General features: G+C 38.2%; 1 protein-coding gene across 5 annotated transcripts in view; it reads left to right on the plus strand.

The window, feature by feature from the left end:
* KCNN2 (potassium calcium-activated channel subfamily N member 2) overlaps nucleotides 1-20,706 on the plus strand; it is a 333,031-nt gene that overhangs the window by 195,149 nt on the left and 117,176 nt on the right. For 3 of the 5 annotated variants that reach the window (XR_014239446.1, XM_082376209.1, XM_082376210.1), the window contains one exon: nucleotides 4,450-4,868. The exons of 1 other annotated variant lie outside the window; for it this stretch is intronic. Coding sequence is in view for 3 of the 4 variants with exons in the window: in XM_082376209.1 (XP_082232335.1) it covers nucleotides 4,450-4,868 (419 nt within the window). In the remaining variant the exon portion in view is untranslated. Of the gene's footprint in view, nucleotides 1-1,885; nucleotides 3,536-4,449; nucleotides 4,869-20,706 lie in introns of those variants that run through there. One more of the 5 variants, XM_082376211.1, reaches the window with a different exon arrangement.

A 20,706-nucleotide genomic window follows, 5' to 3' on the forward strand; every position in this document is an offset into this window, starting at 1 on the left:
TTCATCTCTTGTTTGTTTCCTTCATCGCAGTGTCCACAGGCATAATTACTTCATTAAATTGCTTTAGGTCTGCTTTTTTGATTTTGTCTTTCTTTACTGGTGAAAGTTAGTTCCATGGGGCAGACTCTCTGCTATAAATCCTACTGTGTGGCTAGTACGTAGCGTAGTGCCTGGCACATAGTGAGTATTCAGTACACTGGATATTTAGTAAATAAATGAATAAACAAAGGAGTAAGCAGCAATTAAGGGTGGGGATTATGTGAAGAGTAGAGGAAATATTTCTTTCTTAACTTTGGCATTGAAGTATGTGCTGTGATAAAACCAAGAATTAAAATCATTTTAGGTGTTGATTAAACCCCTGATAGTAGAAAGCAACTACATGATAGAAATTTTCTCTGGGGACGTTACTGAACTTGCTATGGAATTGCAAAATTATGCTGCTGCAATGCCTGAACATTTAATAGGACGTGTTCTTGTACCAATTTGGAAAATGTCATAGATTTATTTCACTTATGTTCTGCATTAGTATTCTCATCTCCCATGAGCATGTATCATTAGCGTTAGGACCTGTCCAGTGATTAGTTCATCAATATTAACTGAGAAATAGCAAGGTAGTTCATTTTCCAAGCGTTTATTATTCTCTACTAGGTAGATGTGGATCCTGTCCTCAAGGAGCCTCACAGACAAGTAGGGGTGACAGTCTGACAAAAAAATCCTTATTGTCCTCTGTGGCAGCATCAATAAGAGGCACATACAGGGATCATGGTGTAACAAAGGGGGGAGTTTTGCAGATTTGTCTGGGGCCTGGACAGTGTCCCAAAGGAGGTGACTGTGGAATTGGTCTTAAAGGAATAAGAATTTGCTAGGTGGAAAGACTTTCCGGTCCTTAAGACAGAATGTACAAGGACATAGAGGCACGATTAAGGTAGTATGTTCTGAAATCCGCAACCAGAGGAAAATGTAAGAAGAATAATGGGCAATGAGATTGAAGAGATAGGCAAAACCAGATTGCCGAATGGGGGGCTTGGAATGGTTTTAATCTTGATGGCAAGATTATATAATTTACATTTTCAGAAGGTCGTTGGAGGATGGAGGACGGCTTCCAGTAGGAGGAATCTGGTGGTGGAGGTAAAAGGCAGGAAAGAGATCACCCAGGAAAGTACAGAAAGAAGAGTCAGAGATGGACCTCAGTAGAGCAGGAGCACTTGAATGGGGAGGAGGAAGGTGCTTTTTAAGGAAACTGAGATGGATTCTTCAGCGTGGCAGCAGATGAAAAAAGCAATATGTCACATAAGCCAAGAGAAAAGATCTTTTTTAGGAAGGAAGGAGTGATTTATATCAGACAGATCAAGTGAGATAAAAATTAAGATGGAAGGACCAGATCTCATAATTAAGGTATTTTGAGTGACCCTTAGCAAGAGCTATATTGGTGGGGTGATGAGGACAAAAGCCCCATGGGGGTGTTGAGGCATGAAAGAAAAGTGAGAAAATGAACACCACTTAGGGCAGACATAGAGCCAGTGGGGGTTCTTGTTTGTTTGTGTCGCTTTGATTTTAATGAACAGTACAGATTTGAACTTGCTTGTATACTCTGCTGAGAGGGAGAAAGCACGGAAACTAGGCTGTCAGTGCAGGAGAACTGGGTTTTCGTGTAACATTGCTTTAAATAGTTGGAACAAAAGAGAAGGGAAATAAGGAGAAAAGGTGAGATGTAGGTGAGTTTGTGGCTGAAGTATAAAATAGAGGTATTTCTGATACTGGGGGAAAGTGTACTGACAGGGGAACAAAATTGGCTCTAGAGGAGAAAGATGATTGTTCAGGGCAGAAGCTATAGGGAGCTGGGGCATGATCACAGGGATGCTAAGGGTTCAGCTGAGTTTGAAAGCGCAGGCATGTGGTGGCCCCGGCCCCCCTGCAGGTCTTAGATGTAAAGTTACCAGGGCAGGTCCACCAGAATATAAAGGAGAAGGCTGCTGAGAATAACGATGACATAATGGTTGAAGTGATGGTAAAGAATAGAGAGAACCAGCCTAGTTAGGGAAGTGAGCAGAGCGGGCAATGAAAAGGGGCCTGGAAAAAAGAGAGTAGCCTGAGGTCAGAGGAACAAGCGCTCTCTAAGTGATGGGAGGAGGGCCAGGCCTGGAAAGATATGAGACTGGAAGTAATATATGAGAATTATACATTTCTTTACCACTTACCTGGGAAGGTACTCATTCTGCACTTAAGCTGCTGTTGCCTAGAATGGTGTGGGCAAAGCCTGTCTTGGAATTGTGCTCAGCCGGAGTCTTGGTGCTTGGTACTTCTTTTGGGGGTGGTTTTGATTTTTTGCCAAGTCGTTCAGAGCCATGTTTGGTGAAGAAAGTAGACAAACTGGGTAATACCATATTCGGTAGAAATGGAAATGTAGATTTAAATAACAATACTATTTTTCTTACATGACTTATACTAGGCCCTGATAGCAATTTACAAAGAGAGCAGTGATAGCGTCTCTAGAACATACAGAGCCTCTCGAAGTAACTAGTTGGAGGGATACATTCTTTGGACACAAACACCTTAAAAGATTTTGGGGTCACATTCCTTTAGAGTTATAAAGTACCCAGTAAATACTTACTGATATAAAGTTTAGAAGATGTCTACCATTATTTCTATACAATCTTGTGTATATCTTTATTAATGAAATCCTTTATGCCAACGTGGTATTGAAAGTGGTGAACTGAACAGGAATATTTATATAGCCAACTTGGCAGCTTTATTTATGATCGGTTTCTTTATCGGACACTGGAAAATCTAATTTGTACCGTCTGTTAGCATTTATTTATCAAACACTTTGAGGTCCCTAGATGAAAAGTTATGATAAAGGCATACCCAAAGCCATTATGTTGCCGTAACTTAATTTGTTAAAATTTTGACAAGAGATTCTGCTTATTGTCTAACTTTTTGAAGTACCAGAAAGAAGTGATCATTTTTGTCCTCAAATTCCTGTCCTTGCAAAGTAGCGCTGATGGCAGTGTTTGAATAACAGCATGGGCAGTAGCTATGACCTGCAGAATAATTACCCTAGAATGGGAATTTGTAACCATTTAAGTGGTGGGAAAATGACTTTTTTTTTTGACGCTAGAGAAGCAGAGATCATAGAATCCAGTCATCCTGGGGGTCTGCTCTGCCAACTTCCTTTGCGACTCGCTTACCTGAGAACGCACTGTTCTCACTTGGGTTGCTTTCATCTCATGCTTTCTACGTAAGTTGGCTACTTACCAAAAGGCAAAGAATATGTCATCTTTCTCAGTGGGGGAGCACTGCCGGCATTCTGGGCAGATAGGTCTTTTTTGTGCGTGGGACTCTCAGAATTGCAGCCTGCTTGGCGCCGCTGGCTTCCTGGCTCTAAATGCCAGTAGCCTTCACAAGTCACTGCGGCAGTCAGAAATGTCACCACACATTTCCAGATGCCTCTGGTTGTTTATGGACTAGAGCCTGGGGGACTTGTTTACTGAACAACCAGCGAAGACAGGAAACATTCTTTTCTGTTCCTTTTATGGTCGGTCGGTCTATCTATCTATCTATCGTCTATCTATCTCCTTTTTCTTTCTTTTCTTTTTGTTTTCTTTCATTGTGGAGTGAAGAATAACAGAAATAGGAAAAAGGAAACTTTATTAGCAAAAGAAAGATGGAAAACAAATTAATAATCCAAGGGAAGGCTATGGGAGAGCAGAAGAAAAGAGATAAAAAATAGAGCAGGAGCGAGGCAGCTGGAAGAAATGTTTTTGCCACATTTGACTATGGTCCCTTGTGATTTCCTCTCGGAAGCCGAGAATAAGATTTCCTTTAAGAACACTCAGGCATTGTTGCATTATAGGGTGTAACTGATTGCAGAGGCACTGTAAATAGATTTCACTGAGAATATGGCTAGAATTGTGCAAGGTTTAGATCCAGACCCTGAAAGAGGAGAGCAACTTGTTATAAGGCAAGTCCTTCTGACTTCATCTAAGGAGGAGATACATTACTGACAGGCCCAAGCCCCTTATTTTAAAGTGATGTCACTAACGTGATTGTCCAGGGGCATGGACTCCAAAATATCTTCGGCTCCTGTATAGGAAGTTTGTAATTTTAATTGTTAACAAAATAAAGTTCTCCTTTTGTGCCAATACCATTTTCTTAAAATAGTGTACCTGGCTAGCATTTATTTATTTATTATTTTAAAATAAATTTATTTATTTATTTATTTATTTATTTTTGGCTGCATTGGGTCTTCATTGCTGCACGCGGGCTTTCTCTAGTTGCGGCGAGCGGGGGCTACTCTCCGTTGCGGTGCGCGGGCTAGCACTTGGAAGTTATGACCTAGAGCTCGCCGTGATTGCTAAAAGTCACCTGTTATGTATTTTAAAAATCTGCGCTAACACTTGTGGACCATTCATGCCATACTGAAGCTGATTTTCTACTTTATTTTTTCAGTTGTTCATGGTGGACAATGGAGCAGATGACTGGAGAATAGCCATGACTTATGAGCGTATTTTCTTCATCTGCTTGGAAATACTGGTGTGTGCTATTCATCCCATACCTGGGAATTATACGTTCACATGGACGGCCCGGCTTGCCTTCTCCTATGCCCCATCCACCACCACCGCTGATGTGGATATTATTTTATCTATACCAATGTTCTTAAGACTCTATCTGATTGCCAGAGTCATGCTTTTACACAGCAAACTTTTCACTGATGCCTCTTCTAGAAGCATTGGAGCACTTAATAAGATAAACTTCAATACACGTTTTGTTATGAAGACTTTAATGACTATATGCCCAGGAACTGTACTCTTGGTTTTTAGTATCTCATTATGGATAATTGCCGCATGGACTGTCCGAGCTTGTGAAAGGTAAGTTTGTTTCTTTTCCTGAGAACATAATTTGTCTTACGGTGTCCTTGAAAGTGGGAGAAAGAACACATTTTAGACTAGAGGCATGTAGAGACTCACTCTTGAAAATCTGGGGTTCTCTAGTGGGCTTCTTTTAAATGAGTGTGACAGAACTTTTCTTAAGATACCTTGCATACAGCAATGTCTTGATGATTATGTATTTTCTTTTCTAATTTAATCAGTTTTCAGTAGAGGGCTGCCTTTATAATCCTTGTCAAAACTTGGAGACCTACAAATTGCATAGGAGACTTCCATCAGAAACATTCGTTTAATGGTAATACTGAATCATTTTGGCACCTCTTTGGTTATAGTATTGATTATTGTTGAGACAGAAATCCAGTGGAAAAGTGGGGATGCAAGATGTCTGAACTTTAGGGAATGTCTCAGAGTGGTTTGTTGATTGTACTGCCTATCTATAATAGTGTTCACGTGATTACTGATAAGGGGCTTATAGGTGTATATTTGGTTTTATTGACCTCTCAACAGTTAGTGAAAAGAGACTGTGTGTATTTGTTTTATTGTCTGAAGAGCTCTGGTGGTGTAGAGCCTAGACACGGTCTCAGAACTCGGGAACTGTTCAGAGAGTCTAGGTTAATCAATTAGAGCATCTGTGATGTTAACCTTGCCATTTAACAAACAAGCAAAAATAGATTTGTTATGTAAACAGGAGGAACTCTATCATAATGAGGGGGGAACCTCTTGTGACCTTGGTGAAGAAAATTCCAGTTGAAATTAGCAATAGACATATAGGAATGACTTAGGAGTTTATAGAACTGGTAAATATTAGGATGTTGGTGTTTGTAGTAGCTAGGTATTTTTAAATGTAGTTTTTGAAAATCAAATATTTATATACACACAAATAGTTTAACAAAGGAAATATCTGTATGAGAATTGTTGCAAAAATAGCAAACTCAGAACACACCTCACCCATTTCTACTTTCCAGAAGCAATCACTTTAAATTCCTTTAGCCATTTCTTTAGTAATTGCTTTCCATATTTCTAAATGGCATTGCTTATTTGCTACCTTTAGATTTTTCATCTAGATTTTTAGGGAAGTTGGAGTTTTAGTTTTCTTTCACTTTCATGTACACACTTTCCCGACTCTACCCCCCAAAAAAGTAATTTTTCTTCTCAGTAAGTTATGTAAACACCAATAATCTATATTGCATATTTACATTATTATGACTATGCGAACTGCACTTGTAGTTGAACTATGTAGTATATTATAAACATTTAACCTTTTATGCACTTTTTAAAATTTTCTCTGTAATTAATAATTGCCTCTTTTTATTTGCTCAGCTTTCTATATTGGATTTGTATATTGGGGAAAATCTATTCATTTCACCTTGAACTTGAATTTCTGGAGACTTTGTAAACTGCTTCTCCATCGTATTGGGGATTTCCTTTGCCTTGTTTGTGTGTTGAGTACGTTTTTTCTTGAACCTCATTTCTCCCTCTTTCTTCATTTATTCCCTCATTTTGGAAACTCCATCTTCCAGTAGCTTCTGAGGAAAAGTACTGGGTGAGAGAGAGATTTTTTGAGACCTTGCAGGTATGGCAGCATTCATTCTTGTCTCTTGCTTCATTGATCACTGGGCTGGATAGAAAACTCTAGATTGAAAAGCGCTTTCTCTCAGAATATTAAAGACTTCATTTTCTTTTGGCATCCAGGGTCCAGTAGTCTGATGCTATTCTCATTTTTTAATCCCCCCTTTTTTTTTTGTCTGGAAGCTTTTAGAATCAGTGATCTAAAATTGCACCAGGGTATATCATGGTGTGATTCTATTTTAATCCAGTGGGCCTGTTCAATCTTGGAATTAATTTCCTTCGGTTCTTGGAAATTTTCTTGAATTATTTAATGAGTTTTGTTCCTGTTTTTTTGTTTATGGATATTGGCCTCCTCTATTAGTTTTTTCTTATTTCCTTCTATATTGTCTTCCATCTCAGTTTTCCCTTCATATATAGAGGATAACCTCAATTTATCTTTCAAACTCTTTCTTTCGGAATTTTATTTCTTCTTTACTGTGTATTAATTTTCAAAGGCTCATATTTGATCCTCAAATGCCCATTTTTTAAACTAGCATCATGCTTTTTTTTATAGATGTACTGTTTTATTTCTCTAGAGATGTTAATGATAATGTTTGAAATTTTTCCCTTTGTATATTTTTTGTTTCCCCAAAGATGTATTTTTCTGGGGTTTTGTTTGTTTGTTTGTTTTCTGTTTTTGTTTTTGGCTTCTGTCTGTTTTAGAAGCTTTCCTTACGTATTTAGGTAACCTTAGCTGTCCACTCATACTTAAGATTGAGGCACTAAAGACCTGATTAGAAGCTTTCTGTACACATCTAGAACTTGTCGACTGTGGACTTCACTACAGGGTAATTTGGGTGGGTGCATGGAACACCGGTTTCAGTATCTTTACATATTTTTATTTTTCTCTGAACAATCCGACTGGCTCATGGGAAGTGTTTTTACTGTTCTGCCATGAAGGTGGATGCTTGGGTGGCAGTGTTCTGGAAACTGAAAGATGGGGCAAAGAAGGAGTTTCAGCAGTTAATATGTGAACATTTATTTATCTTCCTAGTTGCAACGGAGTAGGCTTACTCTCTCCAGTGCTTAACGTCCTGCAGTCAGCCCATAGACCTTGTGTTTTACCTCTCCAGACAATATATTTGCAGACTTCTTCCAGGTTGGCAAAAGGCATTACCAGTTACACAGAGTGGAAGAGGGAATCTAGATGTCTAACTGCTTTTATGCAGTATTTGAACCTGTCCTCACGTTGAAAGCTCTGTCATTTATCTCCTCTCATAGAGGTACTGGTGCTGAGAATTCCTGAGTCTTTGGTGTGTGTGTGTGTGTGTAGGCAGGGGCAAGGTTGCTGGTTCTCAGTGCAAATATGGTTGCTTCCTAACTTTTCCCCACTGCTGGTCTAGAATTCTCCTTTCTCAAGCTATCACTGGTCAGTTGGCTTTCTAGCTACTTTATTACCGTCTTGGCACTCATAACCCCTTGTGGGGTTGTGCTTTTTTTGTTTGTTTTCTAGTCATTTTAAGGGGGTCTAGGGAGGGAGCTGAGGCCAGCATGTTTGGTGAGTCTACCTGCTTTTATGAGAAATTCTGTAGTGACTAGTTTTTAATATTATGTACCTGAATCTTGTTTAGAACTTCTCTACATAAATATGGCATTTGAGGGATTAAAGTTTTTCCTTTTAAAGAAAGGTAGACTGCTTATGGTAATGCTTTGTTTCCTAGCAATCATGGTATTTAGAGGCTTGTCATATTTTCTGGAGCAGCTGTACCTATAAAGTTTCAAGAATAAATATGGAAAACCTTAGTTGATATACCTATTTAGTTTATGAAGATTACTCTTCCTTAAATGTTGTGCATAACAACATAACAATGGAGATAAAAGCATAATTGAACAACACATACACTTATATGGGTGGTCCCTAGTGCATCTGCTTCCCAAGGGCCAATTCAATAACACAGCTTCAAAATCGTGCACATGGGCTTCCCTGGTGGCGCAGTGGTTGGGAGTCTGCCTGCCAATGCAGGGGACGCGGGTTCGGGCCCTGGTCTGGGAAGATCCCACATGCCGCGGAGCGGCTGGGCCCGTGAGCCACAATTACTGAGCCTGCGCGTCTGGAGCCTGTGCTCCGCAACAAGAGAGGCCGCGACAGTGAGAGGCCCGCGCACCGCGATGAGGAGTGACCCCCGCTCACCGCAACTAGAGAAAGCCCTCGCACAGAAACGAAGGCCCAACACAGCCATGAATAGATAAATAAATAAATTAAAAAAAAAAAAAATCGTGCACATGTCATTCATTTTCTTTTCAAAATCGTTCATCTTAGCTTTTTAACCCATTGTCCCTAAACACAGAAAGCCTGAGGCAAGCTGTGCCAAACCTTCTCACATCCCAAAGTATGTGTGTTTTTTAACGTGCTGAGATTGTTAGACGGCGGATCATCCTTGTCTTCATATAAAAAGGCATGAGAGAGTGAAAATTGTCTGTTTCATATCAAGAATGAGAGTCTGCAGCCAACAGTTACCTAAAGGGAACAAATCCATGGGTTGGGGAGGGGAAAGAGCCCACAGCCATGATTGGGACAATCATGGGATTTAGTGCCAGTAGTGCAATTTAGGGGCTCAGTGGCCTCGGGTGAACCGGCTTGCTTCTTTTTGCCTTGTATTCTTCATTGCAAACTACATGGATTGATAAGCTTTTCTCTTCCAAAGATAACATTTTATAATTGTACAAGTGTTGAAAAGAAAATCATTAACCAGCATTGTGATAGTAGGAGATTATCCACATTCTGTTTTTCATTAAACTTCCCATTTTGCTGCACACAATCTCTAGACTGTAATGTGTAAGATACAAAGATATTTTTTAAATTTGCTTTGTTTTTCCAAGTTAATTTTGAACGTGCTGTAGCCTGCATCTTTCAATTCCTTAGATGTTTACTCTCTGGCCTTCCTTCTGTCCATCCATCCTTCTCTCCTTCCTTCCTTTCCTTTGTGAAATCTGCAATACTTAAATATAATACACAACTCACTTATTATTTGGTTTGGAATTTGGATTTGAATGAGCTCCACCAGGTCCATCTTTGATTCATCCAAATATTCTTTCCCTATAAAGGGGGATTCACACCTGACAGAAATTCTCTTCTTAGTTAATTAGAATAACTCTAAAAATATTTTTTAAAGGAGAGAGATTTTGAGAGAGAGAGAAAGGCAGATGGCTTTCTGGAGCAGTTTGTTTTGCAAACCTATCTGTCTCCGTCTACTGAGCACAGCACATCTAGAGGTTTCTGGAAAATATTCTCCACTAACGAGGAGGGCATCCTATAAGAGGCATCTATTCCTGACGGTATTACTTTCCCTGGCAGATCATGTACCTCTGATTTACCTATAAGTTATAAGAACTCTTTTTCTTTTCTTTTCTTTTTCTTTCTTTTCTTTTTTCCCTCTCTCCCTCCTTCCCTTCCTTCCTTCTCCCTTTCTCCCTTCCTTCCTTCCTTTCCCCCTTCCTCCCTTCCTTCTCCCTTTCTCCCTCCCTCCCTTTCTCCCTCCTCCCTCCCTTCCTTCCTTCCTTCCTTTCTCCCTTCCTCCCTCCCTTCCTTCTTCCTTCCTCCCTCCCTCCCTTCATCTCTCTCTCTCTCTCTCTCTCTCTCTCTCTCTCTTTGATAAGAGGAAGCAGAGCAGGAAGTGTCTGGCATTATTTCTGTGCCCTACACTTGTCAGGAGGAGGCTGCCCCAGACCAGATTACAATATCCCTTCTCTCTCTGATTCTGGTCTGGCCTTGTGTTGAGGTGGACATCAGGCCTGCAAAGAACACTCCCTTTTGAAGCAGCCTGGGAAGTGTGGCCTGAGGCTGTTCAGGAGAAACTTCAGGAACATTTATATCTTAGAAGAAGTCTGACTTCCAGAGCTTGTGGTCCTGAAAACTGGGAATTACCCTATCCTGACCTAATCTTTTTGAGGCTTCACTGGCTCTGTAAAGATGGCATAGGTGAGTTGTTCATCCCAAAGTGTGTTTCACTGGACACTGTTTCGGAGGAAGGTTAGTAGCTGTTTTACAAGGGGTAGGACTGGATACCATGGGCCAGTGCTGTGTTACATAAAGAAAAGTGTTTTGTTTTTTTTCTTTTTTACTTCTCAGAGCATTTAATATGTGAATGTGCATTGAGAATATCCAAGAGGGGAGAAGAACATTTATTTGGCCAACATAGTACTCTGTCAACACTGAAGTTTCCAAAGGTTATAGAAAGGGATTGTAACTTTCTACACAGTTTGAGAATTTTTAGAAATGTTTCTTGGTTCAATATATTCTTTTTGCTACAAGTTTTATAATGTGGGAGAGGAGCCAACTTTAGGATGGAGAGGAAGAAGGGGAAAGAAAGGCAAACTGGGAACTTCGGTGGCAATGTTACCAAGCAGAAAAGTGACATTGTAGAAATGTGTAATAAACTAGACATGCTGGCACTGTTTCTGTCCCTGGAAAAGATTCCTTTAGTTAAGACATTAGTAGCTAAAAACACTCTTTTTATTCATCTCATTGTTTTAATCTAAGAGCATTTGTGTGCATTAACTAATAGGCAGTAGTTAGAGTAAATTTTCTACAAATGACTTAAGAATGCTTTGCTTTTTTTTCAAAGTGGGAAAATTAGAGAAGCAAACAATGAAATTTATTTTGAATAGCTTCTAATAATCTAAACTGCATTTTCGGTGGATTAAGAATAAATTCTTTCCATCACTAAAAACAGATGAAAACACATTTGGTATTTATTTTTTAAATTTTCCAAGGCAACCTGAGGAGTGGAGTTTGAATTGTGTTTAGAATCTACTATTCAGTGTCTTAAAAGCATGTTTCATTTCTTCCATTAATCAATTTAGACTTTTTTTTTTTAACTCTGTCACTAATGGTCACATTGCATTCTCTTTTTTTTTTATAGATTTATTTATTTTTATTTATCTTTGGCTGCGTTGGGTCTTCGTTGCTTCTCGCGGGCTTTCTTTAGTTGCGGTGAGCGGGGGCTACTCTTCATTGTGGTGTGTGGGCTTCTCATTGTGGTGGCTTCTCTTGTTGTGGAGCATGGGCTCTAGGTGTGCGGGCTTCAGTAGTTGTGGCTCGCGGGCTCAGTAGCTGCGGCGCACGGGCTTAGTTGCTCCGCAGCATGTGGGATCTTCCCAGACCAGGGCTTGAACCCGTGTCCCCTGCATTGGCAGGCAGATTCTATTTTTTTTTATTACTTTTTTTTTTTTAACATCTTTATTGGAGTATAATTGCTTTACAATGGTGTGTTAGTTTCTGCTTTATAATAGTGAATCAGTTATACATATACATATGTTCCCATATCTCTTCCCTCTTGGGTCTCCCTCCCTCCCACCCTCCCCAATCCCACCCCTCTAGGTGGTCACAAAGCACAGAGCTGATCTCCCTGTGCTATGCGGTTGCTTCCCACTAGCTATCTATTTTACGTTTGGTAGTGTATATATGTCCATGCCACTCTCTCACTTTGTCACAACTTACCCTTCCCCCCCCATATCCTCAAGTCCATTCTCTAGTAGGTCTGTGTCTTTATTCCCGTCTTGCCACTAGGTTCTTCATGACCTTTTTTTTTTTTTCCCTTAGATTCCATAAATATGTGTTAGCATACTGTATTTGTTTTTCTCTTTCTGACTTACTTCACTCTGTATGACAGACTCTAACTCCATCCACCTCACTACAAATAACTCCATTTTGTTTCGTTTTATGGCTGAGTAATATTCCATTGTATATATGTGCCACATCTTCTTTATCCATTCATCCGATGATGGACATTTAGGTTGCTTCCATGTCCTGGCTATTGTGAATAGAGCTGCAATGAACATTTTGGTACATGACTCTTTTTGAATTATGGTTTTCTCAGGGTATATGCCCAGTAGTGGGATTGCTGGGTCGTATGGTAGTTCTATTTTTAGTTTTTTAAGGAACCTCCATACTGTTCTCCATAGTGGCTGTATCAATTTACATTCCCACCAACAGTGCAAGAGGGTTCCCTTTTCTCCACACCCTCTCCAACATTTATTGTTTCTAGATTTTTTGATGATGGCTTTTCTGACCGGTGTGAGATGATGTCTCATTGTAGTTTTGATTTGCATTTCTCTAATGATTAATGATGTTGAGCATTCTTTCATGTGTTTGTTGGCAATCTGTATATCTTCTTTGGAGAAATGTCTTTTTAGGTCTTCTGCCCATTTTTGGATTGGGTTGTTTGTTTTTTTGTTATTGAGCTGCATGAGCTGCTTGTAAATTTTGGAGATTAATCCTTTGTCAGTTGCTTCATTTGCAAATATTTTCTACCATTCTGAGGGTTGTCTTTTCATCTTGTTTATGGTTTCCTTTGCTGTGCAAAAGCTTTTAAGTTTCATTAGGTCCCATTTGTTTATTTTTGTTTTTATTTCCATTTCTCTAGGAGGTGGGTCAAAAAGGATCTTGCTGTGATTTATGTCATAGAGTGTTCTGCCTATGTTTTCCTCTAAGAGTTTGATAGTGTCTGGCCTTACATTTATGTCTTTAATCCATTTTGAGTTTATTTTTGTGTATGGTGTCAGGGAGTGTTCTAATTTCATACTTTTACATGTAGCTGTCCAGTTTTCCTAGCACCACTTATTGAAGAGGCTGTCGGAAGGTGATTTCTGAAATGCAGTTGAAACTTATTTTTTTATAACATAGAATGTTATATCCTATGTCAAATCATGCCCCATAATGAAACTTTATACAGCATATACTTCATATAAAATAGCTGGTTTTAGCACAAGAATTGGTTATATCTTCAGACATCAGTATTATGAAGGAGGACTTGCTAAGGAAAGTCCTTGTAGGATTAGAATATCTTATTTTGTAACTAAACAGGTTTTTATACTTTTGGCACCAGTTCATAGAGGACATCTGATTTAGGCCTCCATTTTCTATTGAATATGGGCCCTGAATATCATCTAAATTTTATACATACTAAGGTAAAATGAATACCCTCATTCCTGAGAATCAATAAAGCCAAATCATAGAATGGTGGTTATTTACATCTAGGAAATTAATTAACCATTGTGGTGGTTACCATTGTATAAGTAGATGGGAAGCTGTTACTCTCAAATCATATACATTTGTGACTTCCTCTATATAGAGGACAATTTTACATAAAACTGAACTTTAAGTTTCAATATGTGATAAACTCTTTAGGATAATTAAATGATGTAAGTTCTAATCTTCAAGTTTCTCGTTTCAGAAAAGTTTTCGTTTGCTTTATTTTTTTAATGTGATATAAGCCAGTTTTTCAAGGAGGAGAGATAGCTGGGATCTGAAAGTTTCATTTGTTCTATTTATTTATTTTTTTATTATTTATATAGGATCACATGTAGGGGGATGCGAAATGAGAGGCTACACTTTTAGAACACGAGCTTGTTTTCTTGATCTGCTGTCTATGATTTATTTTTTACATTTTTAGGAGACTCACTCAAAGGCCCGCCCTTTTTCAAGCCCTGATCCCCAGAGATGCCTCATTTCCTATTGATTTACTTAAATTTGAAGCATGTTACTTGTGATCAGGTTTCTTCACTAGTTGTAAAAGCAGTCATAAACTATGCATCCTGCTGGCACCTTGATTTATTACAGTATCCTGGATAATTAGATTATTTCTTACCACTTCAAGTTTCAGCTGTTGCTAGGTAAAGTCTATGCGTTTCATCAATGGGTTTGTAATTTGTGGATGATGGTCATGTAATACTTTGTAAACTTATACTTCCAGGGTCTGATTCATACATACAGATGTAGCATTTTCTGGCCCATAAATGAGTCACAACTTTAAAATGGGCCCTTTCAAGTTATAAAAGTCTGCAGTTTGAAAGCATTCATCATGAATCTGTGCCTTGCAAAGCATCAGTGCTCAATGTAATGTTTGCCAAATAAATTGGTTGTTAAAGTCGTGCAGAAAGCAAGCCAGTACTCTCTCAAGCTCGATTTTCTCTTCATTCCTATGTAGATAGGGTTTGTTTTTTGGTCTACCTCCTGAGACAACAGTAAGGATTAATATTTGTTGGCAAGATGCTTTGAGATCCTGTTCCCATGAGTACGGTTTGAAAATACCAGCAATGGTTATGTTCAAGCAGAAAAAGTGAGAAGCCGAACAGCTTAGAAATCCAACTTCATTGACGTAGTCGGTTCGTCACAGTCCTCCCTTCCTGACATCCATGCCAATGTCCAGATTTTATGCAGTGTGGGTTCTGAGAGTCTTCCCATTTAGGAAAACCCTTTGGGTCATCCATATAGTACATTACACAGGGTGTGTGTATGCAGTTCTGGGCGGTGTCCTCCTTCTCTCCAGCTTCAGAACCACTGTGCCAGATAAAAAGAAAGAACATAAAGTCTAAATGTAGATGTCCTAGCATTCAAGCTGTTTTGTCTTTAAGAAAATTAATATATGTCTTAGACATCAATGGGGCTTGATTGGCAAAACCTCAAGTGTTCCCTAATTTCCTGAAGGATTTTCTACGTTCTGTTTCTTTTTAAAGTTTATATCCTTTATTTTTTAGTTGTATCTTTCTTTTAAATTTAATTTTTATTTTATGTTGGAGTATGGTGGATTTACAATATTGTGTTAGTTTCAGGTGTACAGCAAAATGATTCAGTTATACATATACATATATCCATTCTTTTTTCAGATTCTTTCCCCATATAAGTTATTACAGAATATTGAGTCGAGTTCCCTGTGCTTTACAGTACGTCCCTGTTGATTACCTATTTTATATATAGTAGTGTGTATATGTACATCCAAACTCCTAGTTTATCCCTCCCTCCCACCTTTCCCCTTTGACAAGCATAAGTCTGTTTTCAAAGTTTGTGAGTCTGTTTCTGTTTTGTAAATAAGTTCATTTGTATCATTTTTTTAGATTCCACCTATGAGTGATAGGTGGAATCTCTGTCTGTCTTACTTCACTTAGTGTGATAACCTCTAGGTCTACCCATGTTGGTGCAAATGGCATTATTTCATTCTTTTTTACGGCTGAGTAATATTCCATTGTATATACGTACTACATTTTCTTATCCCTTATATCATTTCTTTTTAATGTTACTGTATTGCAAACTAGCACTAGAATAACAAAAGAAATTGAAGAACAAAAAAATGCCTTATATGTGATAAAATGTACAAATTTTGAACATTTATAGAGTTTGGACAAATCTGCCTTCTATTATAATGTTAAACTTTTATAGCCTTAGTACAGTTCAGTGAGCTTGCTTCGTGTTATGAGAATTCAGTGAGGGAATGAGGTGGGTGTTAGAATTGTATCCCAGAGCTGGTGTTGTGGTATAGAGCACCTACTGTTCACAGGAGTGCTGCTTGGCTTGACTCCCTTGAGAGGCACTGGATGAACTATGTCCCTCCTGCTTGCCAACCTGCCCAACCAGAATCTGGTCTATTGATGCTTCCTGAGGTCCCACAGAGGGGATTGTCAATCCTTGAATTCCCCCAGTCTGCCATTTCCAGCCCTGTTTTGTCCCTGATTCAGAATCCCATGGATTAATAAATAGTCTGATCACTGCCAAATTCCTAGGGATGTTGGAAAAGGCCCAGTCATCAAATATTTAAATGTAGCATGGTGGCAAAGTCAAAGCCATTTTGAGTACATGGCCATTATTCAATAAATGTTTGGTGAATAAATAAAGGAATAAAAAAACTTCACCCAGAGTTCCACCATAATTTTTGGCTAAAGTGTAAAAAGAAGAGAGGATTCTTGTCATGCTTGTGGGTTTCTTTTTTAACAACTTTATTGTGGTGTAATTTATATACATATTTTAATTGTACAATTCAATAGTTGTTAGTAATTGTTCACACCTATGCAGTCATCACCACTATTGAGTTTTAAAACAGTTTCATCACCCTCCCCAAAACCTTGTTCCCATTTACATTAAGTCCCTGCTTCCTCCAGTTCCAGGCGACCACTGATATGCTGTCTGTCTCCATAGATAGAATTTTCTGAGTGTTTCATAGAAGTGGAATCAGATAATACATAGTTTATTTTTGCATCTGGCTTCTTTTACTTAGCTTAAAGATTTTAATGTTCAGCCACGTTATATAGTATGTATATAGTTTGTTCCTTTTTACTGATGAATAGTATTCTGCTGTAAGGATAAGCCACATTTTGTTCTTACATTCACCAACTGATACACATTTAGTCCCTGTTAGGGGCTATTATGAATAGGGTTACTGTGAACTTTTGTATAGAAATCTGTGTATGAACATATGTTTTTGTTAGTCTTAGGTAAACACTTAGGAGTGGCTGCACCATTTTACATTCCCACCAGCAATCAGTAATATATGAGGGTTCCAGTTTCATCACATTTTGACAACATTGTCAGTCATATACATATATATGGATATATAACACTGTCAGTCATATATATGTGTGTGTGTGTGTGTGTGTGTGTGTGTGTAGTCTTACTTATATAATTATATAACCATTCTAGTGAGTATAAAGTGGTATCTTATTGCGGTTGTAATTTACAGTTCTCTAATGACTAATGATGATGAACATCTTTGGCAAAATGTCTATTTAAATACTTTGCCCATTTTAAAATTGGGTCATTTATCTTACTAAATTTTAAGAGTCCTTTATATATTCTAGCTACCAGTTCTTTATCAGGTATATGTTTTGCAAATATTTTCTGTGACTTGTCTTTTCATTTTCATTCCTGTTTTTTTGAACATGTTGAAGCCATGTATACTTGCCTTTCTCCAAATCAGCCTTGTTTCCCAAAGCCATACAAGAAGAAAGCCACCTACACACACATAGGGGTCTGTGAACTCTTTGAAGAGACTTGATTCCCTTAAGTTTGCTGCTTCATATGCTTGTCCTTCCTGCCCTTTTCCTACCCTGAAGTCTTGCTTTTCTAGTAACCACTATTTTCTAATAACAGGAAGAGAGGAAGAAGCAAGGGAGATGGTTTTTCAGCTCAACTACCTTTCTAGTTCTTACATTGCTTTGATGATTGTAGTACTATGAAAAATTAAGTCCAGACACTATCTGTCATTTTTACACTTAGGGTGAAGATGTTCCTGACTTGCCTCCCACAGGGATACTTAAGATTCTTCCCTTCCTCCCCAAGTTGAGGCAATAATTTGATTTAATTGATCCACAGCTCTCTTCATGACCAAGGGCAAACATTTGTAACATGTCTGACCCCATTTTAAGGGTGAAGGTAGAGACTGTTAAAAAAACCAAGCTCCCTCTCTTCTTTGTGTAACCTCGCTAGATTTTATGACAGTCCACAGTCATGACTTTGGAAGAGTGATGCTCTAGCCATGGGCTACCTGACCAGATGACTCTTGTTTGACTATCCTTCATAGGGTGCTTTGTATCACAGTGACAGGATATCATAGTACAAATCACAGGGACATGGCAATTGATATTTGACACTCAGTATTTCACATTGGCTCAGGGGCAAAAGATTTTTGAGTGACTAGTACCTAATATCTTTGTGTTCATGTCTCTTCTTATAGATTTAATGTTCTAAAAGCTATCTGTGTTACATAAAATGTACTCTTTTAGTTTATCAAATTGTATTTAATATTCTAACAGAAGATGCAATTTAAAAATAAGTTTTAGCAGACTTTGTGATATCTCTTGTTGTAGCTTTAAAACCTCTTATGAAACGTCATGTAAGAATGATGGCCTGTAAGTACAAAAGCCACAATGTAAGGCTCAAAGTATTCAGCTTGAGTTGGATTGGCAGAAAATATCTTTTGCCAGTGAACATAGTGGAAACTTAAATTTAGTAACTTTCTTAATTTAAAGAAATGGTTCCCTACTATTGCAACAAAAAGAATAAAATACCTAGAAATAAACCAACCTAAGGAGGCAAAAGACCTGTATGCAAAAAACTATAACATACTGGTGAAAGAAATCAAAGATGACACAAACAGATGGAGAGATATACCGTGTTCTTGGACTGGAAGAATCAATATTGTGAAAATGACTCTACCACCCAAAGCAATCTACAGATTCAATGCAATCCCTGTCAAATTACCAATGGCATTTTTCACAGAACTAGAACAGAAAATTTTACAATTTGTATGGGAACACAGAAGACCCCAAATAGCCAAAGCAATCTTGAGAAAGAAAAACAGAGCTGGAGGAATCAGGCTCCCGGACTTCAGACTCTACTACAAAGCTACTGTAATCAAGACAGTATGGTACTGGCATGAAAGCAGAAATATAGACCAATGGAACAGGATAGAAAGCCCAGAGATAAACCCATGCACCTATGGTCACCTAATCTATGACAAAGGAGGCAAGAGTATACAGTGGAGAAAGGACAGCCTTTTCAATAGTGGTGCTAAGAAAACTGGACAGCTATCAATATATGTAAAAGAATGAAATTAGAACATTCCCTAACACCATACACAAAAATAAACTCAAAATGGATTAAAGACCTGAATGTAAGGCCAGACACTATAAAACTCCTAGAGGAAAACATAGGCAGAACACTCTTTGACATAAATCACAGCAATTTTTTTTTCACCCCGCCTCCTAGAGTAATGAAAATAAAACCAAAAATAAACAAATGAGACCTAATGAAACTTAGGAGTTTTTGCGCAGCAAAGGAAACCATAAACAAGACAAAAAGACAGCCCTCAGAATGGGAGAAAATATCAACAAATGAAGCAACTGACAAAGGATTAATCTCCAAAATATACAAGCAGCTCATGCAGTTCAATATATATAAAAAAAAAAAAACCCAATCCAAAAATGGGCAGAGGACCTAAATAGACATTTATCCAAAGAAGACATACAGACGGCCAACAAACACATGGAAAGATGCTCAACATCACTAATTATTAGAGAAATGCAAGTCAAAACTACAATGAGATATCACCTCACGCTGGTCAGAATGGCCATCATTAAAAAATCTACAAACAATAAATGCTGGAGAGAGTGTGGAGAAAAGGGAACCCTCTTGCACTGTTGGTGAGAATGTAAATTGATACAGCCACTATGGAGAACAGTATGGAAGTTCATTAAAAAACTAAAAATAGAATTACCATATGACCCAGCAATCCCACTACTGATCATATACCCCAAGAAAACCATAATTCAAAAAGACACATGCACCCCAATGTTCATTGCAGCACTGTTTGCAATAGACAGGACATGGAAGCGACCTAAATGTCCATCAACAGAGGAATGGATAAAGAAGATGTGGTATATATATATATATATACACACATACATATATATACATACATACATACAGTGGAATATTACTCAGGCATAAAAAAGGAATGAAATTGGGTCATTTGTAGAGACTTGGATGGACCTAGAGTCTGTCATACAGAGTGAAGTAAGTCAGAAAGAGAAAAACAAATATATATTAACGCATATATGTGGAATCTAGAAAAATGGTATAGATGATCTTATTTGAAAAGCAGAAATAGAGACACAGATGTAGAGAACAAACGTATGTACACCATGAAGGGAAAGGGTGGGGTGGGATGAATTGGGAGATTGTGATTGACATATATACACTATTGATACTATGTATAAAATAGATAACTAATGAGAACCTTCTGTACAGCTCAGGGAACTCTACTTAATGCTCTGTGGTGACGTAAATGGGAAGGAAATCCAAAAAGGAGGGGATATATGTATACATATAGCTGATTCACTTTGCTGTACAGTAGAAGGTAACACAACATTGGAAAGCAACTATACTCCAATAAAAGTTAATTAAAAAAAATAAAGAAGTGGTTCCCAATATTTCATATGATTGGGTATATTAGTGATCATAAGCTCTCTGTTTTTGAACAAAACTGGGGACAGGCTAGGTATCTATGGAGAATTATCCTGACTCTCCACTTGCCATTATTTTGAGGTAGTTTTATGCTTGTATCTTAGAAAGCGGCACAAAATGAAGCATCCAATTCAGAAAGATCAGCTTTGGTTAGTAATTTTAATCTGGTTTAGTGGTGGCCAGCCCTTAGAATTTCTGACTTGTTCTAAGTCTGGAAAGGGATGAGTTTCTTCGATTTACTACTGTTATTATGGTAGTCTGCCTACTGTGCTTTCTAGTAGTAAGGTAGTTTTTTTTTTTAATAGTTTCTAAGAAGCTCAGGGTTGTCAGTGTGAAGTGAGAGGCCACTCTGTCAGGTTTTGTATTCCTGTTTAAAGATTCTCCATTTCTGAAATACTGATAGCTTTTTTTTTTTTTTTTTTTTAAGATAGCTACAGAGACGTCCCACACCTCCTCACACCCAGTTTTTCCCTATTT

Source organism: Balaenoptera borealis (genome assembly GCF_965194805.1).
Source record: "Balaenoptera borealis genome assembly, chromosome: 2".
NCBI lineage: Eukaryota > Metazoa > Chordata > Mammalia > Artiodactyla > Balaenopteridae > Balaenoptera > Balaenoptera borealis.